This window comes from Pseudorasbora parva, chromosome 17 (assembly GCF_024679245.1).
Source record: "Pseudorasbora parva isolate DD20220531a chromosome 17, ASM2467924v1, whole genome shotgun sequence".
Lineage (NCBI taxonomy): Eukaryota > Metazoa > Chordata > Actinopteri > Cypriniformes > Gobionidae > Pseudorasbora > Pseudorasbora parva.
In genome coordinates this window covers 26,259,889-26,284,872 of record NC_090188.1, presented here as the reverse complement: position 1 = coordinate 26,284,872, position 24,984 = coordinate 26,259,889, and the positions used below count along the sequence as shown (strand labels likewise).

At 36.9% G+C, this 24,984-nt stretch overlaps 1 protein-coding gene across 2 annotated transcripts; it reads left to right on the top strand.

Annotated features, from left to right (window-relative positions):
• The first annotated feature begins 893 nt into the window (after positions 1–893).
• On the top strand, positions 894–19,611 carry ism1 (isthmin 1). Of its 2 annotated transcripts, XM_067421816.1 has the most exons (8): positions 894–1,327; positions 1,403–1,686; positions 3,436–3,851; positions 11,266–11,481; positions 14,187–14,460; positions 16,207–16,350; positions 16,475–16,564; positions 18,569–19,611. In XM_067421816.1, the coding sequence occupies exons 3-8, from the start codon at positions 3,714–3,716 to the stop codon at positions 19,084–19,086; spliced, it is 1,380 nt and encodes a 459-aa protein (XP_067277917.1). In that variant the 5' UTR covers positions 894–1,327; positions 1,403–1,686; positions 3,436–3,713; the 3' UTR covers positions 19,087–19,611. The 2 variants fall into 2 exon arrangements, with proteins under 2 accessions (XP_067277917.1, XP_067277918.1); XM_067421817.1 differs by having other exon boundaries at positions 894–1,686; positions 3,557–3,851.
• Positions 19,612–24,984: the final 5,373 nt, after the last annotated feature.

Below are 24,984 nucleotides of genomic sequence, written 5' to 3'. Positions count from 1 at the left end.
GAGGAGGCTCCATCATGATCTGGGGTGCTTTTTTCTTCATTGGGAAAATGGAGCTTCAGGTTGTGCAGGGGCGTCAAACGGCGACTGGCTATGTGGATCTGTTGCAGCGGGCATCCCTCTTGACCGAGGGCCCCTGTCTGTGCGGTAATGACTGGGTCTTTCAACAGGACAACGCTGCAATTCACAAAGCCTGTCTGACGGACTTCTTCCTGCAGAATAACGTTGCTCTTTTGGACCATCCATGTTCCCCTGATCTAAATCCCATTGAGAACATTTGGGGATTGATGGCAAGGGAAGTTTACAAAAATGGACGTCATTTCCAGACCGTGGATGCCCTTCGTGAAGCCATCTTCACCACATGGAGCAACGTTCCCACCGGCCTCCTGGAAACAGTCATATCAAGCATGCCGAAACAAGTTTTTTAAGTGATCAACAAGAACGGTGGGAAGAAAAAGGAAGAGTCCTTTTTTGACACGTTTAGTACTGTTGTGTGTTTATTTTTGGGCTATGGTCTTAAACTTTTGATCAGCTGATGAACGGCCTGTTTGAGTTTAAATGCAGTTTTCAATAAATTGCCTACTCTCTATTTTTTGTCTCTTGCTCCTGTTTCTTCTTTTGGCATTTTGAATCAGCACTTACAACCCGGTTATGATCCACAAGTGCGAAATGTGTAAAACTTGCAATGAATCCCCTGGTCTTAAGATTTTGTTCAGGAGTGTATATACAGAATACATGCAAATAATTTCTTAAATATAAGTGTGTGTGTGTGTCTGTGAGTGTGAGTGTGTGTTCAATACATAATAGTTGTACACAATACACAAAAACATATTAAACAAACTTTTATTTTGGATGCAATTCTTCTTTTGACAGCCCTAAAATATAATTCTTAAATCATTTACAACAATTGAGATGGACCATATTTTTTTCCATTTTAATTACATTAGATAATACAAATCTATCGGAGGTAGATTGTGATGTAATCATATGTAACATTTTTCAGTGTCAGTGTTTTTCAACATTCAGAGATGAAAATTAATTTGATTACACATTCTCTAGTCTGACAGCTATAGGTCACAACGGTGTCTGTAGAGGCACAAAAGCCATGACTAGGTTTGCCTAGATGAACAATATATTCTGAAATATATCAAATATTAGATAACAGATTAAATCTGTGGATATATGTTAATATCTGACCTGGTGGGAAGAAATCCTTGTTGAGAACGTGCATTGTCTTTGAGGTGCTGCGGTGTAGTGGTAAAAGTTCAGGCCAGCAACTGAAAAGTTTGAACCTTGCAAAGGACGACTCGTGAGATATCACTTCTGCAAGGTACGTAATCCCAGATTAATTACTTTTGGAAATGTAACACCCCAACATAGGGGAAAAAATAATTGTTGTTTATAGGAAAATCAAGGATGGACACACATCTCAACAGAAGAGCACAAATACACATGCACACGCAACAGGACGGGTCTCTCTCCATCAGTTTACCCCCACCCTGTGTGTCAGAGGGTCTAGCCGGTCTGGAGAACAGATGTCAAGTCTCCTTCCATCTCCTTTGCTACCAACACAGCAATGTGCTGCTCCAAGAAAACATCTGTCTAAGCATTGACCATCAGCAGCGGGGCCCCACCAGCCGGCTCATCCACCCTTTGAAACTGCAAGACTGTGCCACTCCAACAGCAAAGGTATTCTGAGCTTCTTCTTAGTCCTTTCTAAACGAGTGCATTATGTGTTCTAGCCAAATGAAAGAGGATCCTTTTGAAATGTTACTGAGATGTGAAGTATAAAATGATTATTTATCTCTGCATACCACATACCATGCAGATTTACATACTTAATCAGAAGATAGACCGTCCAAACAAACATTTTTCCGAGTTTGGCTTAAAAAAAAGATGCGGTGAACCCATTTGAACCAACCAATACACAAGCTCTGGAACATTTGTTGCACTTTTAGATGTGCTCTCAGACGACCCATGAAGAACAAACAAATGCAAATCACGACACACCTCGTCCCCTTCATCCTCACATTCCTGAAAGTGTGAAATTTGGAGGAGGGAACGAGACCCTCTTATTGTCGTATCACCTCTCAACTTAGAATCTATGATAAGATCATTAGCACTATAATCACTCAATTGCAAGGCCTATTATTTGAACAAACTACAACCCGTTAATCACTTTTAATTAGTGTTTGAAATTAAATCAGTCATTGAAGTATTTTGCAAGAAAGATGTAGAGTTGAGTCTTGTTTTGTCTAGAGGCATTTACTGATTTTGATTTCAAAATTGTCTTAAACTATGGAGGACGTGATTCACATACACACAAAAAATCTAATTTAACTTTCTATGTAGTGTCCATTTTTGTATTTATTTAGATATAAACCAAATGTAACCTATATTAGGTATACATATTTCAAAATTAAGACATTTTTATAGTATTTAAGGTCAATAGCTCTGATCACAACTTTAAAAAAGGATATATACTTCTTTTATATGCCCCCCCCCAAAAAAAAACAGCAAAAAAACAAGACATTTTTCATGTTACTGCATCTACTGCAAACATTTCATATCTATTTTTCCATTACCGCTGTATTCACGACAGATCGACACGGGACAGATAAAAGCCTTTTCTAAGTGTTCTGCTGATGAGTGCACTGGTGGGATGGGACATGAAGGGTTAATTTGGTGGGGAGGGGAGGTGACAGCAAACCAAAAGAAGAGGGGGATATAAAAACACCAAAGGCTTCGTGGGCACGAGTCTGACCGTGTTTGTGCTGGACTAAAGACGACAGAAGGGAACACACAAACACACACACGCTAGTCTTGAACAGTGGTGTTATTTGACAGCGCGCTTTTACGCAGAAGGTGTGTGTGGATACTCTTGCGCAAGAGCGGCTCATACACCCTCCAGAGGACAAGAGCTCAGATGAGTTAGTCAGAGGAGGAACTCTGGATTTTGATCACACTGAAGATGGGCTTGTAGTGAGCTACACTTCATCCCTGAGGACACATTGGCGTTTGGAGAGGATGACAGCGCTTTGCGCAACGCACCGGAGCGCAACAATGTGCCCAAACCACAATTTTTATATTAGACGTGAAGGACAGACCACGAGAATTTGAATTAGTTTGATCTGGAGACTTTCTCTCTCTCTTTTTTTTAATATGTTATTTTATTTTTAAAAGATAAGAATGCTACATGATCTCGGAATTGTGTTCTTACGCCAGTGTACCTGATTTACCTGCGTACAAGTAAAAGTCCAGTTTTTCCTCAATTAAGAAGTAACGTCTTCTCTCCACACACGTTTTCCTTTTGATTTGCATTTTACACTAATGTTAAAAGAAGAGTAAATACCTCAATGGAATGGTACACAGCTTTGGAGTTTGTGGGACTTACTTTTCTATGTTTTAAAAGTAATTTACGTTCTTTTTGGACATCAGGATTACACCATTTTTAAGGGCAAGCATCTATAGGTCACTCGTTGATCTGATCAGTTATCAAACGTGGAGTGATTGGGCTTCTTCGAGGTCATTTATATCTGGTGACTCTTTTTCCCGTGAGTATTGCTGTTCTGGACCCCGAGGTGGCTCCGCAGTGGTGTTGCGGCTCCTCGTCCGCGGCGGATCCGGAGATCGGAGTGTCTGCAGCGGCAGGAGGCGGCAGCGGAAGCCCGGCAGCGGCGGTGGCGCAGGGTCCAAAAAGCGCTCGCGTGAAAAGGATGGTGCGGCTGGCGGCGGAGCTTCTGTTGCTGTTGGGACTCCTTCTTCTGACGTTACACATCACGGTGTTGCGGAGCAGCCCGCTGCAGCACGGAAATGACACTGTGAGCTCGGAGCAGGACTCGCGGGTGGCGGAGGTGAGTTCACACTGTAGAACGCGTGACATATCCAGGTCACATTTCATTGTGAAATGAAAATAAATAATAGTCTTGCATTTAGAAGTCTGTTTGTGGGATTATTAAGTTGTTTTGCAGTGTCATTTTTTTTTTAAATTTAGTTTTTAATTTTTCCTTAATTTATTTTATTATTATTTTTTTATTATTATTTATATATATATATATATATATATATATATATATATATATATATATATATATATATATATATATATATATATATATATATATATATATATATATATATATATAATCTTTGACATTTCAGGGATGAGAAATTTCATAAAGTCACAAAGCACAAAATAAAATAAATGTATATTTGTTTTGTCATTTAGAATAGATAGATAGACAGACAGATAGATAGACAGATAGATAGATAGATAGATAGATAGATAGATAGATAGATAGATAGATAGATAGATAGATAGATAGATAGATAGATAGATAGATAGATAGATAGATAGATAGATAGATAGATAGATAGATAGATAGATAGATAGATAGATAGATATGAATAGAATACACATACATGTTGTGGTAATAAAACTTCAACCATAAAGGAATAGTTTACCCTAAAATTAAAAATCATTGACTCTCCCTCAACTTGTTCCAAACCTGTTTCTTTCTTCTGCTGAACACAAAAGAAGATATTTTAGAGAATGTGTTGGTAACCAGACAGTTGATGGTCCCCACTGACATCCATAGTAGGAAAAAAATACTATGGATGTCAATGGGGACCATCAACTTTTAGAAGAAATAAACTCATGCAGGTTTGGAACAAATTGAGGGAGAGTCAATTATGACAGAATTTTCATTTTAGGGTGAACTATTCTTTTATCAATATTTGTGATTCTACAGTGATTTGTGCATTATATTGTATATAGTAAGGTAGCTTTCACATAGCACAGTTCCAAAAGAGCCGGGGTGCAGTCAGGGTCAGAGATGGTCTCTGTCCCTCCAGTTAACAAGCTGCAGGCTATCATTTATCACCACTGGTCCATCAGTGTCACCCAAGCATCCTGTTACTATATTCTTGCTTTAGACTGCGCCAAGATTAAAAAAAGAAAAAAAAACCTTACAATCAGTCCCGGAAAACCAAATGGACCCTGTGTATTCAACACATTGGTGTACAACATGATTGTGGGCCATTAAAACAGTGCAGGGTTACTTTCAGGGCTACTGAAAATGTTCTCAGTTCAGATTGTCCTTTAGTGCTGTTAGCCGAGATTAAACCTGGCTTTAATGAGTCTGTGCAGATTTCGGCTAAAAGTATTCCACCATCTGTTTACAGAGCAAGTGCAGTGCTCCCAGAGACCAGACCCTTGGGTCAAGAAAGGTTTGAGATCAACAGGGCTTTGTTGGGTGCATTAAAAACCCTGCGGCTTGCTTTTTGATGTATTTTTAGCATGACACCAAGATGCCTTTGTCAGTCTGCAAACGTTGGCATAGCGCCATGATGAATGTGTGTTTGTCCGCTACGGTGGCTCTCTTGTAGAGGAACAGCAGCAATGTGATTCAGGTGGAGAGTTAAAGACAGCTTTATTATGTAGTTCTCTCTCTAACAGCTGTTGGGGTTTATATTTCAGAAGCTGAAAGCTAAACGTTTGTATTTCAACAGTCTGTTCACTGGTGTAGTGGCTAAGGGAAGTGAATGAATCCCGAGTGAGTCTTTACAGTTTTGCCCTGGAGGTCAAGTCTGTGGTTTTGTGCGGAGAGTCTTGGGACAGAACACGCTTTTCTCCGAACCATTTATGACATACACGGCTGTTGGAAATATGTCTGGAATGTACATAGAATGTGTCAAACGTAACCAGGTTTGAGGAGAGTTGGGGGCAGCAGTGAGGGATGGAGGCAGTAGAGTTTGGTGCTGACAAAAAAGCTTCGCAGGCAGCTTCTGATCCCAAATAAACAGATACAGAGAACCAGCAGCACCTGCAAATCTTTAAACATTCTAGTGGCTGCAGCCTGAGAGGAATTATTTATCATTTCTTTATTATATATAGGATTCACAATGTTATAGTTAAAAAAATGTGGATAAAGAACGAAAGACATAATTACCAGAAATAAAATAAAATAAAATAAAATAAAATAAATAATTGATACATTAAAACCTAATATTTCTCACAATGACTTCAGTCAAAGTTAAATTCATATTTTAAGCAAAATCGTGATGATATTTGATTCTTGAATATAAATATATTTCCCTTATTTCCATTGTTCATCACTTGTTTATGGTCAAAACAAGAACTGCAAGTGCCCCGAAACAATTAACTATTGAAAATATGAAAAGAATCCTTAATATCTGGATCTTAATATCTGCCAGTTTTGCTTATCACACAAATTTATCTTGTTGTATTTATCTTGTACAAAAAAAAAAAGTAGCACTTTATTTTACAGTCCTGTTCCCCATGTACATACCATGTACTTATTGTGGTTACAATAACTGGGTAATAACTAGGTACTAACCCTGAACCTTCAACCGACCCATAAACCTAACCTTAACCAGTGTTGGGGAAAGGTACTTTAAAAAGTAATGGATTACAATATTGTGTTACTCTCTTAAAAAGGAACTTTGTTACTTTTCCATTAATGTTTCTCTCCTGGGCTGGGCTTGTTATTTTTTATTTGCACAAAAATGTGTATAGTTATATTTTTGTGCATATGTAAAAAGACCTCTTCATACCAAAATGTAAATAATAAGCCTCTGGCTGAGGTAAATTAGTGGGCACAGCTCACACAAACCTCTCAGCTGTGGATAACGGAAGAATGACGCAGGAAAAAAAAGTTTCTAGTTCAATCTAGAATCATTTTTGCTAATGGTTTAACTGAATAATGGAAGGTTAGCAGGACATTGGTCAAAAAGGTAGAATAAATGCATAAAATATTTGTTTTATTCAACATTTAACTAATGGAGGTTTGCATAGTATTCTGATTTTGCATTTGACTGATTTATTCATTTCGAGGAGTACTGAATCTTTATTGTGCATTATAAATGAGGAAATAACAATATTTGTGTTACTTTGTTAAAAAAGTAGTTAACTTAAGTATCTTCTTAGGTAAGTATACCAGTGTTGTGTGATGTCGTTATAAAGTCGACATTGTTATAAAGTGTGAGATTAAACTCACAATTCTGACTTTATATCACACACTTCTGACTTTATAACTCGCAAATCTGCTTTCTTTTCTTAGAATTGTGAGGTATAAACTCACAATTGCAAGTTATATGGTCCATTTCAGAGGAGAGATGTTTATATCTCGCAATTCTTTCTTTTTTTTTCTCACAACTGCGAGTTTTTATCTCACAATTCTTACTTTAAATCTACTGTAGCGATTGCATGTTATGAAGTCAGAATTCTGAGATATATAAACTTGCAGTTCTGAAAAAAAGTCTGAATTACAGGAAAAATATTTGTAAGATAAAAAGTCGCAATTACCTTTTTTATCTTTTTATTCTGTGGCGGAAACAAGCTTGGGAAACATCCCAATTAGTAGTCCTAATATTCACCAATCAGTGCAGGTTTTTTAATGCATCAATCTTTTAGATTTTACATTTTGGTCTTGAATATTTGTTAACGTGATTGTCCAAGAAGTGGTGTATTTTCCTCCTAAAGTCAGAAAAGCAAATCTTTTTCAACCTCATCTAGGTGTTGCATTGAAAAGCCTTTTGCACTCTGTGTTTAGCCTTCGTTTCCTGTCCAGTCTCCTGAGAAGACCCCCTGAGTGGCTCCCAATTGAAATGGTGTCATGCCCCTTAAGCAAAGGGAATGAAGAGGAAGCGGGAGGTGGAAGTAGTCTGAAATGTAATGGGGGCGCCTGTATGTCACCCTTGTGTCTGTTTTCATAGTCAGAGGCCCATACGGTTTGAAGAATGGTGTGTGTAATGTCTTTGTAGGAACTGTAATAATGTTCTGTCATGGCTACAGTTGCAGTAATACAGAATATTCAAAATTTGAATTGACAGGTGAACAGGTGTTGGTGTACTCTGATGATCGTTGCAATTTCTCAGTCCATTTTTCTGTCAAACCATGATGATATTACATCAGTATTGCTGACTTTGTCCTTCAAACCACCTTGTTATTAGACACCGCATATTGTTCATTATTTAGCACCTGCATATCAATGTTGTTTTGGGAAGTTTCACTCATTTAAATGCAGTTCATTTGGGTGGGCCAGTTAAATGAACCAGGAAAAGCTGTACTGATTATCATTATTGAAGTGTTAGTAGTTGTGCTACTTTTTCAAAAGGGTAGCTTGACTAATAGCTAAGCCTCTTTAAAATCAAGTATCTTGGAAAACAACTGTTTCAGAGTACCTTCCCCAAAACGGTGGGATTTTTTTCCCCTTTTACCTGAAGCGAAATAAATTCTACACTGCACAACTGCTCTCTCCACTTAGGCATTCAAACAAAATGGCTTGAGTGAAAGAGAGGGAGGAGAGAAAGAGACAAAAGATTGATGGTGCCCTTTGATCTTATTGTCTAGCTCAGTATGCATGATTACAAGCTACTTATAGCTGTCCAATTGTGGAGTAATTGCCCCCTCTGTGTGTATGTGACAGCGAACACATGCCTTGGCAGTCTTACGGGAAAACAATTACAACCCTCTTTGACAGGGAAAAGCATTTTTTTTTTCTGTCAGCCAGCAAGGCGCACAACAATTTTGCAAAATGGGTTTCGTTCTAGATCTATTTCAGCTGCTCTTGAGTAGAACAGTGCAGGGCTGTGGCCAGGAATCCTCTCTTGATCCAAAGAAAGACAGGAGCCAGGCCATCAGCCTTTGACGTTTCCAACTCCTTAAAGTGACTGAGGAATATCTTCTTTACATTTCATAAAAAGAGACAGACGTTTTGTTTCCAGACTCTGTTTAGACAGATGTGAAACATAAGAGGTTATGAGATCAATATTGTCTGTGCTTAGTGCAATTATGCTGCCAATTTGAAAGAAAAGTTTACAGAAAAAAAATATGATTGTCATGATTTACTTGTGCTCTTTTAAACTTGCACGCTGTTTTTTTTAAAGCAAAACACAACTGAATGTTTCAAGAATCTTCAGTAACACTTTTTTACGGTGTCATTGGTAGATGTTACATGTAGTTACTAATAACTTATGCACAAATAATTATTATTTATTGTATATTATTATTAATTACATGCAACTAGCCCTCAACCAAACCCTAATACTAACCCTATAGTAACATGTAGTTACTTAATAGTAAATGTATAATTACAATGTAACAAAGATACCTTAAAAATAAACTGTAACCGACTCTTCACATATACACAAGTTATTTATGTCATTATTATTTTTTTAGAAATTAATAATTTTATTCAGCAAGTTTAAAAGTGACAGTAAAGACATTTATAATAAATAAATTATGTTCTTTTAAACCTAATCATCAAATAATCCTTTATATATATCATATATCATATATATATATGGATCATATATCCATATATCAAATAATATATATATATATATATATATATATATATATATATATATATATATATATATATATATATATATATATATATATATATATATATATATATATATATATATATATATATATATATATATTCACAAAAAAGTTTTCAACAATATTATCAATAATAATTATAAGAAACATTTCTCAGAAATGTCTGAAGGATCATGTGACACTGAAGACTGGAGTAATCAACTTTGCCATCACAGGAATAAGTTGCATTTTAAAATACTTGTTTTTACAATATCACTGTTTGTATGTAGTAAAAATAGTCATGATTTACTGTAAATTCTAACAAATAAATGCAACTTTGGTCAGCTTTTTTAAACTCACCACGGCTGGAATTATTTGATAACTATATCATTCAAAATCTTTCCAACACTAAATTATATTATATTTGTGTGTGTGAAAAACACCAGCAATACTGGGAACAGCATTAAAGACCGCAACTAATGATATAAAAAATTAGAATAATCAAAAAAAATCAAAAAAAAAAATCCCTGTCCCTTTAAGTGATCAGATTCTAACGTCTCTCCACCCAATTATGTTCGCTAGGCTAATCTTTTTTTATGAGGCTCTTGTCGCTTTAAATGATGGGCTATTGTCCTAGTGCTCTCATAAGATCCACAGAAAGTCTCTAGTGTGTGTGTGTGTGTGTGTGTGTGTTTATATTACGGGGTGATAAGGAGCAGTGTAGCACCTGTGGGTAATTAGGCCATTTGAGGTGAGATTGAGTGAGTGGAGCTGCTAATGTCTCTAATCTCCGTCAGTGTAAACAAACAGTTCTGGGCTGAGCTGGATGAAACCAGTACTGTTTCCCTTGATCTCAGTCTTCAAGGTCTCTTTCGTGAACATATGGCTGGCTAAAAGGGTGTTAAAGACGTCTACGTTGCAATCACACATTTCAGGTGGGAAGAAAAAGATGCGAGCGCTCAGGTTGTTAAAGTGTCACATTTTTGGCTGTCAATGTTATATAAAGTCCTTGACTTGCCTGCTTAACTTCCTGAACTGGTCCAATGAACAAATCATGCTGGAGGAACCAGGTCAGAACATTGTAGCTGGTTTGTGAGTAGTCCAAGGTGGTCTACCAGCACTAACCCGGTTGACCACGATGATCTAGCAGGTCAAAGACCAGCTGATAGTCGATCTTACCAAACATCTAGAGGAGCAAATGAGCACAGATTAATAGCTTGAACGAGCGTGGGAACACCATATATCACCTCCTGTCAGCACAATTTCATGGCAATTTGTAACTATTTTAAGTTTTGGCGAATTGACATCGTACAAATTCATACGAAATCGCCACCTCGTAAATAGTTTTGCCGTGAGATTGGGTTGGCACTCCTTCTGACGGTGACCTCTGATTGAGACTTGACCTCTGCCATTTTAACCAGTGAATAATAAATCTAATGATGTTGAGCAATCTTAACCACTCTCATCTGTATTTATACCAGGGCACTGCTTTTTTTCCTTGTTGCGAAGTTACACAATGTAAATATACTTCCATGCTGAGTCTAACATCAATTGTAGATCGTCTCGCGAGGTCAGGGAAGAAACAAGCGGATAATTGAGATTAATTTTTGAATCTGTGACAAAGAGTTGGGAATTATATACAGAGGGATGATTCACTCCAAATGGCTTCCTTTAACATTTATTCAAAATGACTCAAGTCCTTCAATGTCTGCGGGCCAACTGCGTTGGGGAAAAAAAGGTCACAGGTTTTTTCTGATAGTGGACAGCAATGCTAAATGCAAGCAATACAATGCAACTAACCATATGTAGTTAGAATGATAAAATAATCAGACTCATTAACTTTTAAAAAGGACGTGAGGTAAAACCCATTGAGAGCTACACATCTAATATTCCACCGTTTCTCTTATTGTTTCATGCAGAACAATGTCAATGCAGAAAGCAGCTCCTCTATTCAGATGGGGACGGATGACAGACAGTCCCGAGTGGCTCATATTCCAGCGTCTCAGCCTTGGGCGCAGAGTCGTGGGACAGGGGGCAGCCTGCAGAGAGATGGTCCAGGAGCTTTTGTTCTGGATCTGCAGAACTTCCCTGACCTTTCCAAGGCTGATATAAATGGGCAGAACCCCAACATACAGGTAGGAAGATGCATCGCTTGCAATCTTAGTTTCATTTATAATATTAGTTTTATATATATATATATATATATATATATATATATATATATATACTGTAAACATTTTTTGTTGGTTTAACTAGAAAGTAACCTTGTTGTCATAAAAATTGGAGTTTATTGAAATTAAAAATTTCAGTTGATACAATGAAGGAAACTCAAAATATTAGTCTGAACCACTTAAAAATATGATAAAATGTGATAAATCACGAAAATAGTACAATTTGCCATGTTTCACTGCGTCATCATAAATATAAGCCAATAACATTATTTTTCTCCAAATCTATTCATTACCCCAGTTTAAGAAAACACAAATCTAACAGAATGACTTTTGTAAATTTTATATTAATTTTTTTTTTAAGAAAATAATATATATTATCTTATTAATTTACTCATTTCTGCAAAGCAAGTTTATTTGTATTAAACAAAATAATAAATAATAATCTTTTTTTTTTTTTTTTTTTTTGCTGTGCACATTCACAAACAAAAAGACTTTTAAAGGAGACATGGCTGACCAAGCACATAAAGTAAAATCTTGGCAAAGAGAAACTGGCAGAAAACCCTGATGCACATCAGCACTTCCTTTCAAAAACCGAGCCTTTTGGTCCCCCCACCTCTCTCTCTCTCTCTCTCTCTCTCTCTCTCTCTCTCTCTCTCTCTCTCTCTCTCTCTCTCTCTCTCTCTCTCTCTCTCTCTCTCTCTCTCTCTCTCGCTCTATCTCGCTCTCTCGCTCTCTTTCACACACAAACACACACACACACACACACACACACACACACACACACACACACACACACACACACACACACACACACACACACACACACACACACACACACACACACACACGACATCTAACATCTACCTAGCCGAGTCTCAATAACTACATACACCTGCACGGCACCGGCCGCCTAGTAATCCTCCACGGGCTCGATCCACATCAGAAGGGAAAAACATGTGAGTCTTGACCATGAATGGCAGAAAGGATAAAGTGTATCGATGTCTTAAGATGGCAGTGAATGTGTGTGTGTGTGTGTGAAGCTCAGGGAGGGGTGTGTGGGCATGGGTATCTTTGATCCAAAGCATCATCTGGCTTTCATGGTCTTAAGGAGGCTGAGAGGCCCTTTGAACTTGATGTTTAGGTGGAGAGAGCGAGAGAAAGAGAGGCTAGAGAGGGGAAGCCCACCCCCTGCCCCAATCTGGGAGGCACATGTGTTACTTGTGGGGTGGAGGGTGTCACCACTGCAGAATGGCAGCCTCTCAGAGCATGACCATGACCTAAGCCAACGTCCATCTGGACCTCCACAACATCACACTACCCCTCACTGTTTGATGTTCCACAAAACCTCTCTCCGTACAACAAACACCCTTGATCTGTATGATTATTCTCAACATGTGCAAGTAAACAAATTAGACTCACAATAAAAGGGACCGATACAGACTGCAGTGTTTGATTTAGTTTTATAGCACAGCATGAAATTACTGTTTTGAAATGTTTCTTACAAAAGGAAATAGTTTTGAGTTTTGATGGTATCAGAGGGTAATAACATAGTACTGATATATCATGGTACTAAATTATAAATAAATAAACGTGTGTGTGTGTGTGTGTGTGTGTGTGTGTGTGTGTGTGTGTGTGTGTGTGTGGGCATGTTTTTGTGACATATGAGGACACAAATGTGTATAATGACATGGGTATGACATAGGTATTACAAGAAGAAATATGAGGACATTGGCCATGCCCCCACTTCTCAAAATGCTTATAAATCATACAGGATGAATTTTTTTAGAAAGTAAAAATGCAGAATGTTTCCTGTGATGGGTAGGTTTAGGGGCTGGGGCAGTATAAGGGGATAAAAAATACGGTTTGTACGGTTTAAAAACCATTACGCCTATGGAATGTCCCCATATGTCACAAAAACAAACGTGTGTGTGTGTGTGTGTGTGTGTGTGTGTGTGTGTGTGTGTGTGTGTGTGTGTGTGTGCGCGTGCGCGTGCATCCATGACCTTAAAAAAATGTACTCACCCTCAAGCCACCTTAGTTAGGTGTATATGACCTTCTTCTTTATGATGAACATAATCAGTTATATTAATAAATATCCTGAATCTTTCAAGATTTATAATGTTTTTTTGACCACGAGTTTAAAGCTCAAAAAAGTTCATCCATCCATCTTAAACATACTCCATGGTTTCTTTTGAGAAAAATATCCATATTTAAAATATCCATATTTACTGCTTTCTGTATTGAACTTCTGAAGAAAGTGTAATGCTTCTCGCAGTTCAAAACTACATCCGACGACATTGTCGCACCAGTTTTTCTGCAATTTGAATACGGCGGGAGCTAGATGTTTTACTTCATAACGTTTTTAATAATTTTTCTTACAAAAAAGCATCGCTTCACTTCAGAAGACCTTTATTAACCCCTGGAGGCATGTGGAGGATGTTTATTATGGATGGATGCACTTTTTTGAGCTTCAAACTCGTAGGCCCCATTCACTGCCATTCTAAAGCTTGGAAGCATCACAATATTTTTTATTATAACTCTGATTATGTTCATCAGAAAGAAGAAAGTCATACACCTAGGATGGCTTGAGGGTGAGCAATAATAATAATCCTAATAGCAATGTTCGCATTAGTAAACACAACTACTAATATCTTTTAAAATCATTTTAGGTTACCATAGAAGTGGTGGACAGCCTGGAAGGTTCTGAGCCAGAGAAGGGATTACGCAAAGAAAACAAGCCTGGCTGGGTGGCTCCTAACTGGAGGAACTGGTGGCAGCGTTCATCTTCCTCGTCCTCAGCGTCCGTGTCCACCCCAAAGGGGCCCGAGGAACAGGATTACCCCTACGAGAGCAACACGGAGGACAGCAACTTCCTCAAACCGCTCGGAGACTGGGAACGAAGAGGGTCTGCCGGGACGGCAAGCAGAACACAGACAGAATACGGTACGTTACAGTGAGTGTTTTAGTGCATTTGAGTTATTGTCTTAATTAAGGACTCTACAAAGCTTAAATATGGCTTTGCCGTGAGGTGATGGAATCTGTAATTTGCACGTCGGATGATTTATGCCGTCACCATAACAAGGACAGTACTTCTTATGGAGTTTGTGATTGTAGATTGCTTCCTGTAATAGACAGATTCCTGTGTGGCAGAGTCTGTCTCCTTGACAGAAAACACTCCTGAACATCAAAGGAGGAAAGAGAGAATCCAGAGCATCTGTTCCTCCAGTCTAATAGCTCTCTTTCTGTCTTTTTTTTTTTTTTTTTTTTGGTAAAGTGGAGCTGAATGAGTGAATGCATGTTACTGTCAGAGTCTGCAATTCCTGTCAAACACATTCTTACCCTGTCACCACTTGCCTAAACCCTTCTGCTTAGGAGGAACCGTCTTTGATCAATGGGTTAAGGTAATATCAATCCAAAGCTAAAAATTCTCCTTATAATTTTCCTCGTGACACACACGGCCTGTTGTGGCCGTGACTCATTCCTGAAGGTTTGCCATATATATGCTCTTGATTGGCTTATTCGTTTCCATTAGCGGTGTGCGTAGGGAACTGTGGCTCATGTGGGTTTCAGACATGTTGTTGCCTGTGAGTTGGCCCGCACTCAACTGTGACCATGCGGTTTGACGGCGCTGAGAGTAATGTTGTCTTTTTAAGACCAAAGCTCTTTGTTTTTCTCTCATCAGTGGGAGTGGATATAGATTGTGGTTGCTTGGTTGGTTTGTGTGTGTGTGTGTGTACACTACCAGAGAAGTTTGAATTATGTAATGACCAAAAGAAAATCTTAAACAAATCAAAACGCTCTTATAATTTAGCTTTTTCAAACTAGCTGTTTTTTTTCCTTTATTATCTGAGTGAATTAATATATTTTTTTAAATGATAAATAAAATATTTAAAATAATAAACAAACAATAAAATGATGATGATTATAATACAAAAAAAATACAAATTAATTTAAGATAGTTTGCATATAAACAGAATGAATATTATTAATCTAATGATCATTGTTTATATTTTAAAATATTTTTCCCATATAAAGTGTAACTATAAATGATTTTCTTTGCAAAGCTATAATAATAATAATGATAAACATAAATTATTATTATTATTATTATTATTATTATTATTATTATTATTATTATTATTATTATTATTATTATTATTATTAACATTTCAGCTTTGTTTTGGCCTCCTTTTGGCACACTTTAGGTTCTTGCTAATCCAACATAAGCAGATGTTTTTTTTTTTTTTGTCTGACAGACCAACTGTAAATGTCCATTGTTAGGATATAAAAAACATATTAAAGACTATAAAACTGTAATGTCAGAAAAAGACATTAGAACGCTCAACCTCAATACTTCAGCAACTGTTTTGGTCGCCCCTCATCACTGAATCAGAAATGTAAGGAGTAGTACTTGTACATTGTTTAAAAAGGAGTTGGAAGTTGGCGTAAGTATGCAGACTTGGCTCACTCATTCACCCACTCCCATGGGTATCAGCCAATTAGAGAGGTATGCTAATGGTATAGGCCAGCGGACCGACTTTAAGCGTCTCAGGTATGTGAAACATACGGTCTGAATCAGATCTACTCAGTGGGACAGGAGTACAGCACAACCTGTGCTTCAAGTCATGTCATAACACTTAAGTGCCAGTGAATGTGTGAAATTTGACTGTTTTCCTGCCTTTGTTACAGACTACATAGATGGGGAAGGTGACTGGAGCGGTTGGTCGCCATGCAGCGTGTCTTGTGGAAACGGCAACCAGAAGCGAACCAAATCTTGCGGCTATGCCTGCACGGCCACAGAGTCACGGACGTGTGACATGCCCAGCTGCCCCGGTAAGACAGCCTTTCCTTAGACCATCATTTAGAAGTTATACAAGAAAACTCCTGTATGTAGATTACAAAGTGGCACATGCAGCCATGCGCATCTTAAACATTAATGGCGCTTTCTTTTGTACAGGGATTGAAGATGCTTTCAAGACGGCAGCGACAGAAGTCAGTCTGCTTGCTGGCACTGAAGAGTTTAATGCAACAGAGCTCTTCGGAGTTGGTGAGTTATTTCGTAATTTAACTGGTCACTAAGAAAGCCAAAACCCCAAGCGACCGTCAAGCAGAAAGATGCCAATAGGGGAGACAGGACTACAGCTTAGCTTTCTATTACACCAATAAAACCTACTAGCTTACTGTTCTAAATGTAGCTATAGTTAGAGTGAAATAATATTATTTGGTAAACATTGCTTGCATAGCAAAACACTACTACTGAATCCACAGCGTGACTAGTGTTTGTAATCTGATTTCTTATGAATTTGCTTTTTTTCGTTAATCAAAACTATATAGTGCTACAAGTGATTTGTTTATAGTAGTTTATAATAGTAGTAGCTGCCAACTATGGTTTTGATTCACTAAAAAGAACCAACTCATAAGATTGATTGATTCAAAGTCTTATGATTTTCTTCTTACTATATAGTGGAACTACTTGAAAACGTTGATACCCAATACTTACATTTAAAAGTGTAATCTGGCAATATACAAACATAAAAAATAAAAAATAAACATGCACACATCACCAGCGCACAGTAAATTCTGGGTAAGGTAGGCTGTGAAGGATCCATCAAAGGTTTTATCCTTCATTGCCCGGGAAGGATGCAGCCTCTGAATTGGGACGCAGCTAAAACCATACAGCACAACCAGGGAAGTCTAACCAATTCCCATGCAAATGACTCTTATGAGTTGGTTCTTTTGAGCAAATCAAACAAATTCAAATTGCAAGTTATGTTGAATTTAAGGGGACTAAAATCAGGATATACATGATTTGTTTTATCAGTATTATGTTTGTTAAGCATTTTTATTTCATATTAATCAGTCAATTATGCATTTTTTTTTACACATTTATTTCTCAGAAGTACTAAAACTATTATTATTGAACTGTTAAGGAATCAATGAAACCTGGGAAATGTCATTCTTAGCCATCAATATTAGAGATATGAAAAGGGTTAATTACACATTTGAATATTACTTTCCATTACTTTGAACTTTCCCTGCCAGTGTTAAAAAAAAAGTTGCCAGACTGCCAGCGTTTTTGGTCACAAAATATTTTTTTAATATATAATCTCAATATATCAAAAGAACTTTTTAACAAAAAAAAAAACAAAAAAAAATCTGTTTTATTCTAGATTCGTGCATTCTTTTTTTTTAATCAACATTTGAATATGGGTAAATACTAGAGTGGGTAAACCCAGCCTGATCTGCCGGCGATTTGATTTCTCCCTGCAACTCAATCTGGAAACCTGTACATTCATTTCTTCTGCTTCTGTTACATTTTTGTGGGAACCAATCACAGACTGGCTTATCCACCTGCCGCGCTATTGGCGGGTTTAACACGATGAGGGATAGAGAAGTGATGCGTTGTTGCCTGTTAATCACGCCTCTTGTGGTCTGATTGGTTGAAGGACTATCCAATTACGTACAGAGTGATTTGAATAATGTGCGTTTATCAAACCTCTTGTGCAGTAAAAAAACAAAAAAAGAGCAGACTCTCCGGACCAATATTCAATCTTAAATTGAGCGTGGTCTGGTGATAGCCAGACAAGGTAAATTTTATTAAAAAAGCAACATTTTGAGCAAAAAGCTGAGAAAATTAGGTTTTTGTTAAAGACTATGTCTGGAGCAGATTCAGAGTGATGACCAAAACAGATGGGGTAGATCAAGTCCATCAACAGTCCTAATCTCTTCCTGGTTCGACATTTCACTCTGCAACATTGGGCCGTTTTGATGTTTATGGTTGCATATTGCATTATTTTTCATATTCATCTGCTTACATATGAGATTGCTTGTTTCTGCTTCTTCTTTGTCTGTGTTTTGATCGAGAGATACTCTACTCGTTCAGAAGATGTGTGATAGCGCCCCCTAGTGTGTTACAGTGAAAACATGGAAAGCCTTAAAATCTTGTCAATGACGGGGAAGTGTTTTCTCATGAAAGACGAGATAACATGTGAATGGTGGGGAAAGAGTTAACTGTGTGATCCTGATTGTGATGTTGCTTACTCTCATTCAGATACAGACAGTTGCGAGCGTTGGATGAACTGCAAGAGTGAGTTCCTCAAGAAATACATGAGCAAAGTGGCCAACGACCTACCCAGCTGCCCCTGCTTTTACCCAACTGAGGTGGCCTACAGCACCGCAGACGTCCACGATGCCACAACGAGGCGCAACTTCCGCTGGAAGGACGCCAGCGGGCCAAAGGAGAAGCTGGAGATCTACAAACCCACTGCTCGCTATTGCATCCGCTCCATGCTCACACTGGAGTCCACCACGCTGGCGGCCCAACACTGCTGCTACGACGACAGCATGAAGCTCATCACTCGAGGCAAAGGGGCCGGTACGCCCAACCTCATCAGCACGGAGTTCTCCGCTGACCTGCATTACAAAGTGGACATCCTACCATGGATCATCTGCAAGGGCGACTGGAGCCGCTACAACCAGGCTCGACCGCCCAACAACGGACAAAAATGTGCAGAGAACCCCCAGGATGAGGACTACTACAAACAGTTTGAGGAGGCCAGAGAGTTTTGAGCTGAGAAGCTGCGACGCTCCTAAAACAGAGTAGAACTCATGCTGAAAACTCTCTGTGTGTTTCAGCAGGACTTGCTATGAGAAACAGACAGCATTGTCTACAACAAGCACAGATCATCTTCAAATGGTTGCCCTCAGAACCTCTTTCCAGAGTGTTTTCATGGAAAGAATAACACCAAGTAACTCATCATGGTTCTTTTTGTATTGTTTTTCTATATTACTTGGGCTTTCTCAACATATTTGCCATTCTGTCAAAATTTTAGGAGGTAAAAGGGAAAAACTAAAGGGAAGTCATATCAGGAATCAACCCACCAATGATGGGCTGACAGCAAAAGATGTTTCTGCATGCTTGTATTATGCCCTACATGGAGTTGGAAAGCCTCTCCTCAGGATTTTTGGACAGATTTAAGGATATCGGATACAATATTCAGGTTCCTTTGTAAACATGCATATATTTGTCTAGTTGGATGAACAGAATTCCTATATAATGTCCTGTTGTTTTACTTTTACTTTTTTTTTTTTTTTTGCTAAACACAAAACAGTCAAAAGTTCCTGCATAATCTTTGCAAAGTATTTATTGAGTCATAGTTATGTGTCAGTGGTAGGCGTTTGTGCATATAGATGTATGGATGCATTTTGAATGCTAAATAAATAGGCCATGTCACAAAGATCAGCACCACCAAACGAGTCAATGTGTTAAATCTGCAGGAGATTATTCAATAGGAGCTGCTGAGGTCTTTCACCTTCTGTTAAAGTCAAATGAGATCCATCCTCGGATATTAAACACGTTAAGCCAACCCACAAGACTCCTATTAGCTCCATCCAGAAACGGGCCTAAGCTCCGCTTTTGATGTCTGATGCAAAATACTCTTCCCCCTTTAAAGGGGCTCAAGATCTTTTTTTGCAAGCTTGCTCTTATTCTCAAATTCCTCAGTAATTTCTCTGACTATGATCATGCAATCACATGAATAGAAGGCCGCATTCTTCGGGTCAACGCTGAAACCTCTGAACATCCCTTCAGTTTGTCTCTTCACACCTGTTTGTATCAATGCTGTTTTTGCTAGACCAATCCCAAGGTAACATTTGACCTCTGCAGTGACACGAAGCCAAACAAGTAGGTACTTTGCTTTAACTAAAATGGTTCCTTGTAACCGTTTCTATGAAGATTTTCACTGGACATTTTTTTAAGCAAGACATTTTGACTAGAAACATTAATATTTTGAATAGTGCGTGGCAATCAATTAATCGCATCCAGAATAAAAGTTTGTTTACATAATATATGTGTGTGAGTACTGTGTATAATAATTATGTATATATAAATACAAACATATTCATGTATACATTTAAGAAATATTTGCATTTATATACTCTCTCTCTCTCTCTCTCTCTATATATATATATTCTCTTATATAAAAATAAAAATATTTTATATATAAATATAACATATTTTTCTTAAATGTATACATGCACGTGTGTATTTATATATACATAATTATTATACACAGTACACACACTGATATTATGTAAACACAAATTATTATTCTTGGTGCGATGAATTGATTGCTCAGCACAAATTTTTTCATGATATGTTACGTTTTTGTTAAGTAAAAAAATAAAAAAATATGCGATATACATTTAAAAAAATACCATTCAGTTCGGGGTCTGTAAGATTTAAGTCTCTTATGCTCGCTATATGGCTGCAGTTATTTGATCACAAATACACTAAAACCAGTTGTAAAATAATATCACAATTTAAAATAACATTTCTATTTTACTATATTTTAAAATGTAATTTATTCATGTTCCAAAGCTGACATTACAGCATCATTTCCCCAGTCTTCAGTGTCACACGAGTTTTCAGAAATCACTTTGATATATTGATCTGATTCTCATGAAACATTTATTATTATTATCAATATTGAAAACACGTGGTGCTTAATATTTTTGTGGAAACTGAAACTTTTTTTTTCAGGATTCTTTGGTGAATAGAAAGTTCAAAAGAACAGCCTTTATCTGAAATAGATTATATATATATATATACACACTGTAAAAAAATTTGTGGTGGTTTTTGTTGGTTTAACTTAAAAAAGTAAGTAACCTGGTTGCCTTCAAATTTTGAGTTTATTGAAATAAAAAATTTGAGTTGATACAATGAAGGAAATGAGTTTAATAAATAGAAACTCAAAATATTATTGTATCTGAACCAAATAAAAAATTGATAAATCATGAAAATAACACTATTTGGCATGTTTTACTGCGTCATCAGAAATAACACACACAATTACCCAATATGCTTACAAAATCTTTTAATATTCTTTTAATAAAGGTTGTCGAATCTCAAAAAATGTTCATTGTACTAACTCAAAATTTTAATTTCAATGAACTCAAAATTTTAAGGCAACCAGGTAACTTTTTTTCTAAATATTTTTTACAGTGTATATATATATATATATATATATATATATATATATATATATATATATATATATATATATATATATATATATATATATAATAAAAGTATTTACAGTCACTATTGATACATTTAACCTTAATGTAACTTACCTTAAATTATTTAGATTATAATATTAAATCAAATGATCATATTTTGATTGAGTATCAGTGAAAAAAAAACATATTTTGATATAGTACAAAACATTTTATATTCAACATATTGGAAATCATATCAATAATGAAACAAGTATATGTTAAAAACTAGAAACCAAACCGTAATGTTTTACACATCAAAAATGTGCTGATAACCAGCTAGATCTTGGTTCATCATTATCCTGACTAACAAATTCACTATCACCTCCCTGCATTTGATGCCTATAGCAGGTGTTGTTACATTTTGATGCATGTCCACAGTAAGTCAAATGATTGTACATAACAGCCCTAACAGGTCAAACCTCATGACAGCAGCTCACAGCAGGTGACACTGAGCATATACTGAGCTCCATAAGACACGATCAGCAGGACGCAGATCAAGAACGTCTGCTGTTAGTATCAAGTGAATTCTCCTGGTCTTCTCCCACTTGAGAGTGAAGGCTAAGCTTACAGCATGGAGCTGGATAAGCAGCCGTGATCTTTATTGAATCAGACCGTCTGCTTCAGAGGCCCCTCAACATCAAAGCAAACAGCCTGCTTTATTTTAAAACATCAGGCCTGTGTTAGAGCGGTGGCAGATCCTGCCCCATACCAGCTCTATCTCTCTCACACACAATCCACATGTCCTCCGAGAACTTACAACATTTCCATTTACAGCCCCACTGTGCTTCTGACTCACTAATGGCTGTGGATAATAACAGACTTATGCCTTCACTGAAGGTGTTTAATGATTGCTGTCAATATTATATTGTCAATATTAAGCCATCTCCTAAGCTTACACATTTTAGGCATCATTTTAAACCTCCAATAACCAAAGACAAGATAATGCACCAGTCATTGCTGTTGTATATTGGTCTTTAGTCCCCAACAAAAAAGGTAAGATCAGTTTACAATTGCAAACAAAAACCAAATGCTTCAAATTCAGGCCTTATTAACACCTTATCCATCTTTTTTTTTAATTGTCTTTGTGGTTTACATGAAGCAGAATCCATGGAACACAGTAATCCGAGAGATGACAAATGATTGCATCTTTATTTATGTCTCCAATTAAAAATGTTCTAGTGACTGATCACATGTAAATATTTCAGTTGGCCAAATGCAATTGAATTCACAGAAATTTAATTTGGCCAACTGAAATATTTAGATGTGATCAGACACTAGAACATTTTCCATTAGGGCCTGAATTAGATTTGTACTGTGCAATGTAAAAAAAATAATAATTTTTTAAATAAGTTACCTGGTTGCCTTAAACTTTTGAGTTCATTGAAATTAAATATTTGAGTTAATACAATGAATATTTTTGAGAATCGACAACCTTTATTCAAATATTATTAAAAGATTTTGTAAGCATATTGGGTAATTGTGTGTTTCATTTGTGAAAACAGTAAAACATGCCAAATAGTGCTATTTTCATGATTTAACAAATGTTTTATGTGGTTCAGATACAATAATATGTTGGGTTTCTATTTATTTAACCAATTTCCTTCATTGTATCAACTCAAATTTGAATGAACTCAAAATTTTAAGGCAAGCCGGTTACTTACTTTTTTAAGTTAAACCAACAATATATATTTTTTGTTAATACAGAATACTGTTAATACTGTATGTTAATACTGAAGACTAAAATAAGGCTCTAAAATAAATACACAAAATAAATGAATCGACTACATTCAAATAAATTCTATGTACAAATTAAAGCTCTATAATGTACATATTTACAAAGATTTGCAATTGATATTTTTACAATGAGTCTTCGAGTGTGGATCCCAAAGCAAAAAAAAAAAAAGAAGGCAAAAAAAGTATGGTATTCTACAGTATAAAATCAAGTACAGCCTATACAATATTACAATAATATTTTCCCATTATACAGAGGGGCATGAATAAATGAAAAAGTTGCATAAATACAGTTATCTGGGAGTATATCATGTTTAATGATCTTTTCAATTAATTAAATCGATTTAGTTCAGAAAGACGTTCACAAATCAAACTGATTTAGTCTCAACGATCTGTTCACAGTTAAAGGACAACTCCGGTGAGAAATGACCCTAGGTGTAATTAAAAGATGGTTACAGAGTAGATCATTCTCTGGGATGCGTTTTAATGAAAATCAAATGTAAAGCTTATAACACTTGTCTATGGGGCACCGGGTAGTGAAATTAAATCGCTAGTTAATACTACTAATAGTTAATACCACTAACAAGGCTAAAAATAGCATCGCACCAACACGGTAGCATAATGAGGGTCCTTACATGCAAACCGAAGGATTGAGAACTTTGTAAGTGTACAAACAGTTTAATAAGAAGATACTTTATAAACACAATGCATCACGCGTTCATGGACAGGCGCCATCTTGGAAAACAGTCTCGACTCGTCGAGCCACGAGCGCTGTGCTAAGTGATGAACTGTGACTTGGAATCTCATATGGGCCATTGTTTCCGGAAGAAAACACTGAACGCAACAGAGAAAATAAATAAATAAATGTCCATGTAATTACATTTCACAAACTTAATTCCTATCGACCAGCTCACTTAGCACAGCGCTCGTGGATCGATTCGTCGAGACTGTTTTCAAGATGGTGCCTGACCGTAAACGTGTAATGCACTGTGTTTATAAAGTATCTTCTTATTAAACTGTTTGTACTCTTACAAAGTTCTCAGTGCTTCGGTTTGCATGTAAGGACCCTCATTATGCTGCCGTGTTAGTGTGGGGCTATTTTGAGCCTTGTTAGTGGTATTAACTAGCGATTTAATTTCACTACCCTGTGCCCCATAGACAAGCGCTATAAGATAATCTGTTTTTAGAGATAAAACTCTTTACAATCAGCTTTCATGAAAACGCATCCCAGAGAACGATCTACTCGGTAACCATCTGTTAATCACCCCTAGGGTCATTTCTCACCGGAGTTGTCCTTTAACGGTTCACAGTTAACGGTTCACTAAAAGGGAACATTTTAAATCTGGCCTATAGTGTATATATATACTTGTTTATATTTGTATTTTATTTGTTAAACTTGAAAGCCAAAAGTATTTCTATGATAGCAGAGAAAGAAAAAAAAAAAACTAAATAGCTCAGCTCTGAAATTTTGCAATGATGCAGAACCACTATTTGGCTTTTATATAAGAAATCCCACAGAGCAGCTGGCCAACCTTCACCCTCCTCCGATGAGAGGTGTAGAGTTGTGGTTTCAAGCGAGGCTGTTTTTAGACCAAATCCAATTCGCTTTTGCACTCTTTCTCTCAGCGCTGGCACTTTATGGGTGGTGTTGCACATTTCAGGAAGTGTCTGGCCCGC

Excerpts from the sequence above, each read along its gene's own strand:
- ism1 (XM_067421816.1), top strand. The coding sequence starts at position 3,714 with ATGGTGCGGCTGGCGGCGGAGCTTCTGTTGCTGTTGGGACTCCTTCTT. Across the intron at positions 11,482-14,186 it reads GGCAGAACCCCAACATACAG|GTTACCATAGAAGTGGTGGA; the intron begins GTAGGAAGATGC and ends AAATCATTTTAG. Across the intron at positions 16,351-16,474 it reads TGACATGCCCAGCTGCCCCG|GGATTGAAGATGCTTTCAAG; the intron begins GTAAGACAGCCT and ends TCTTTTGTACAG.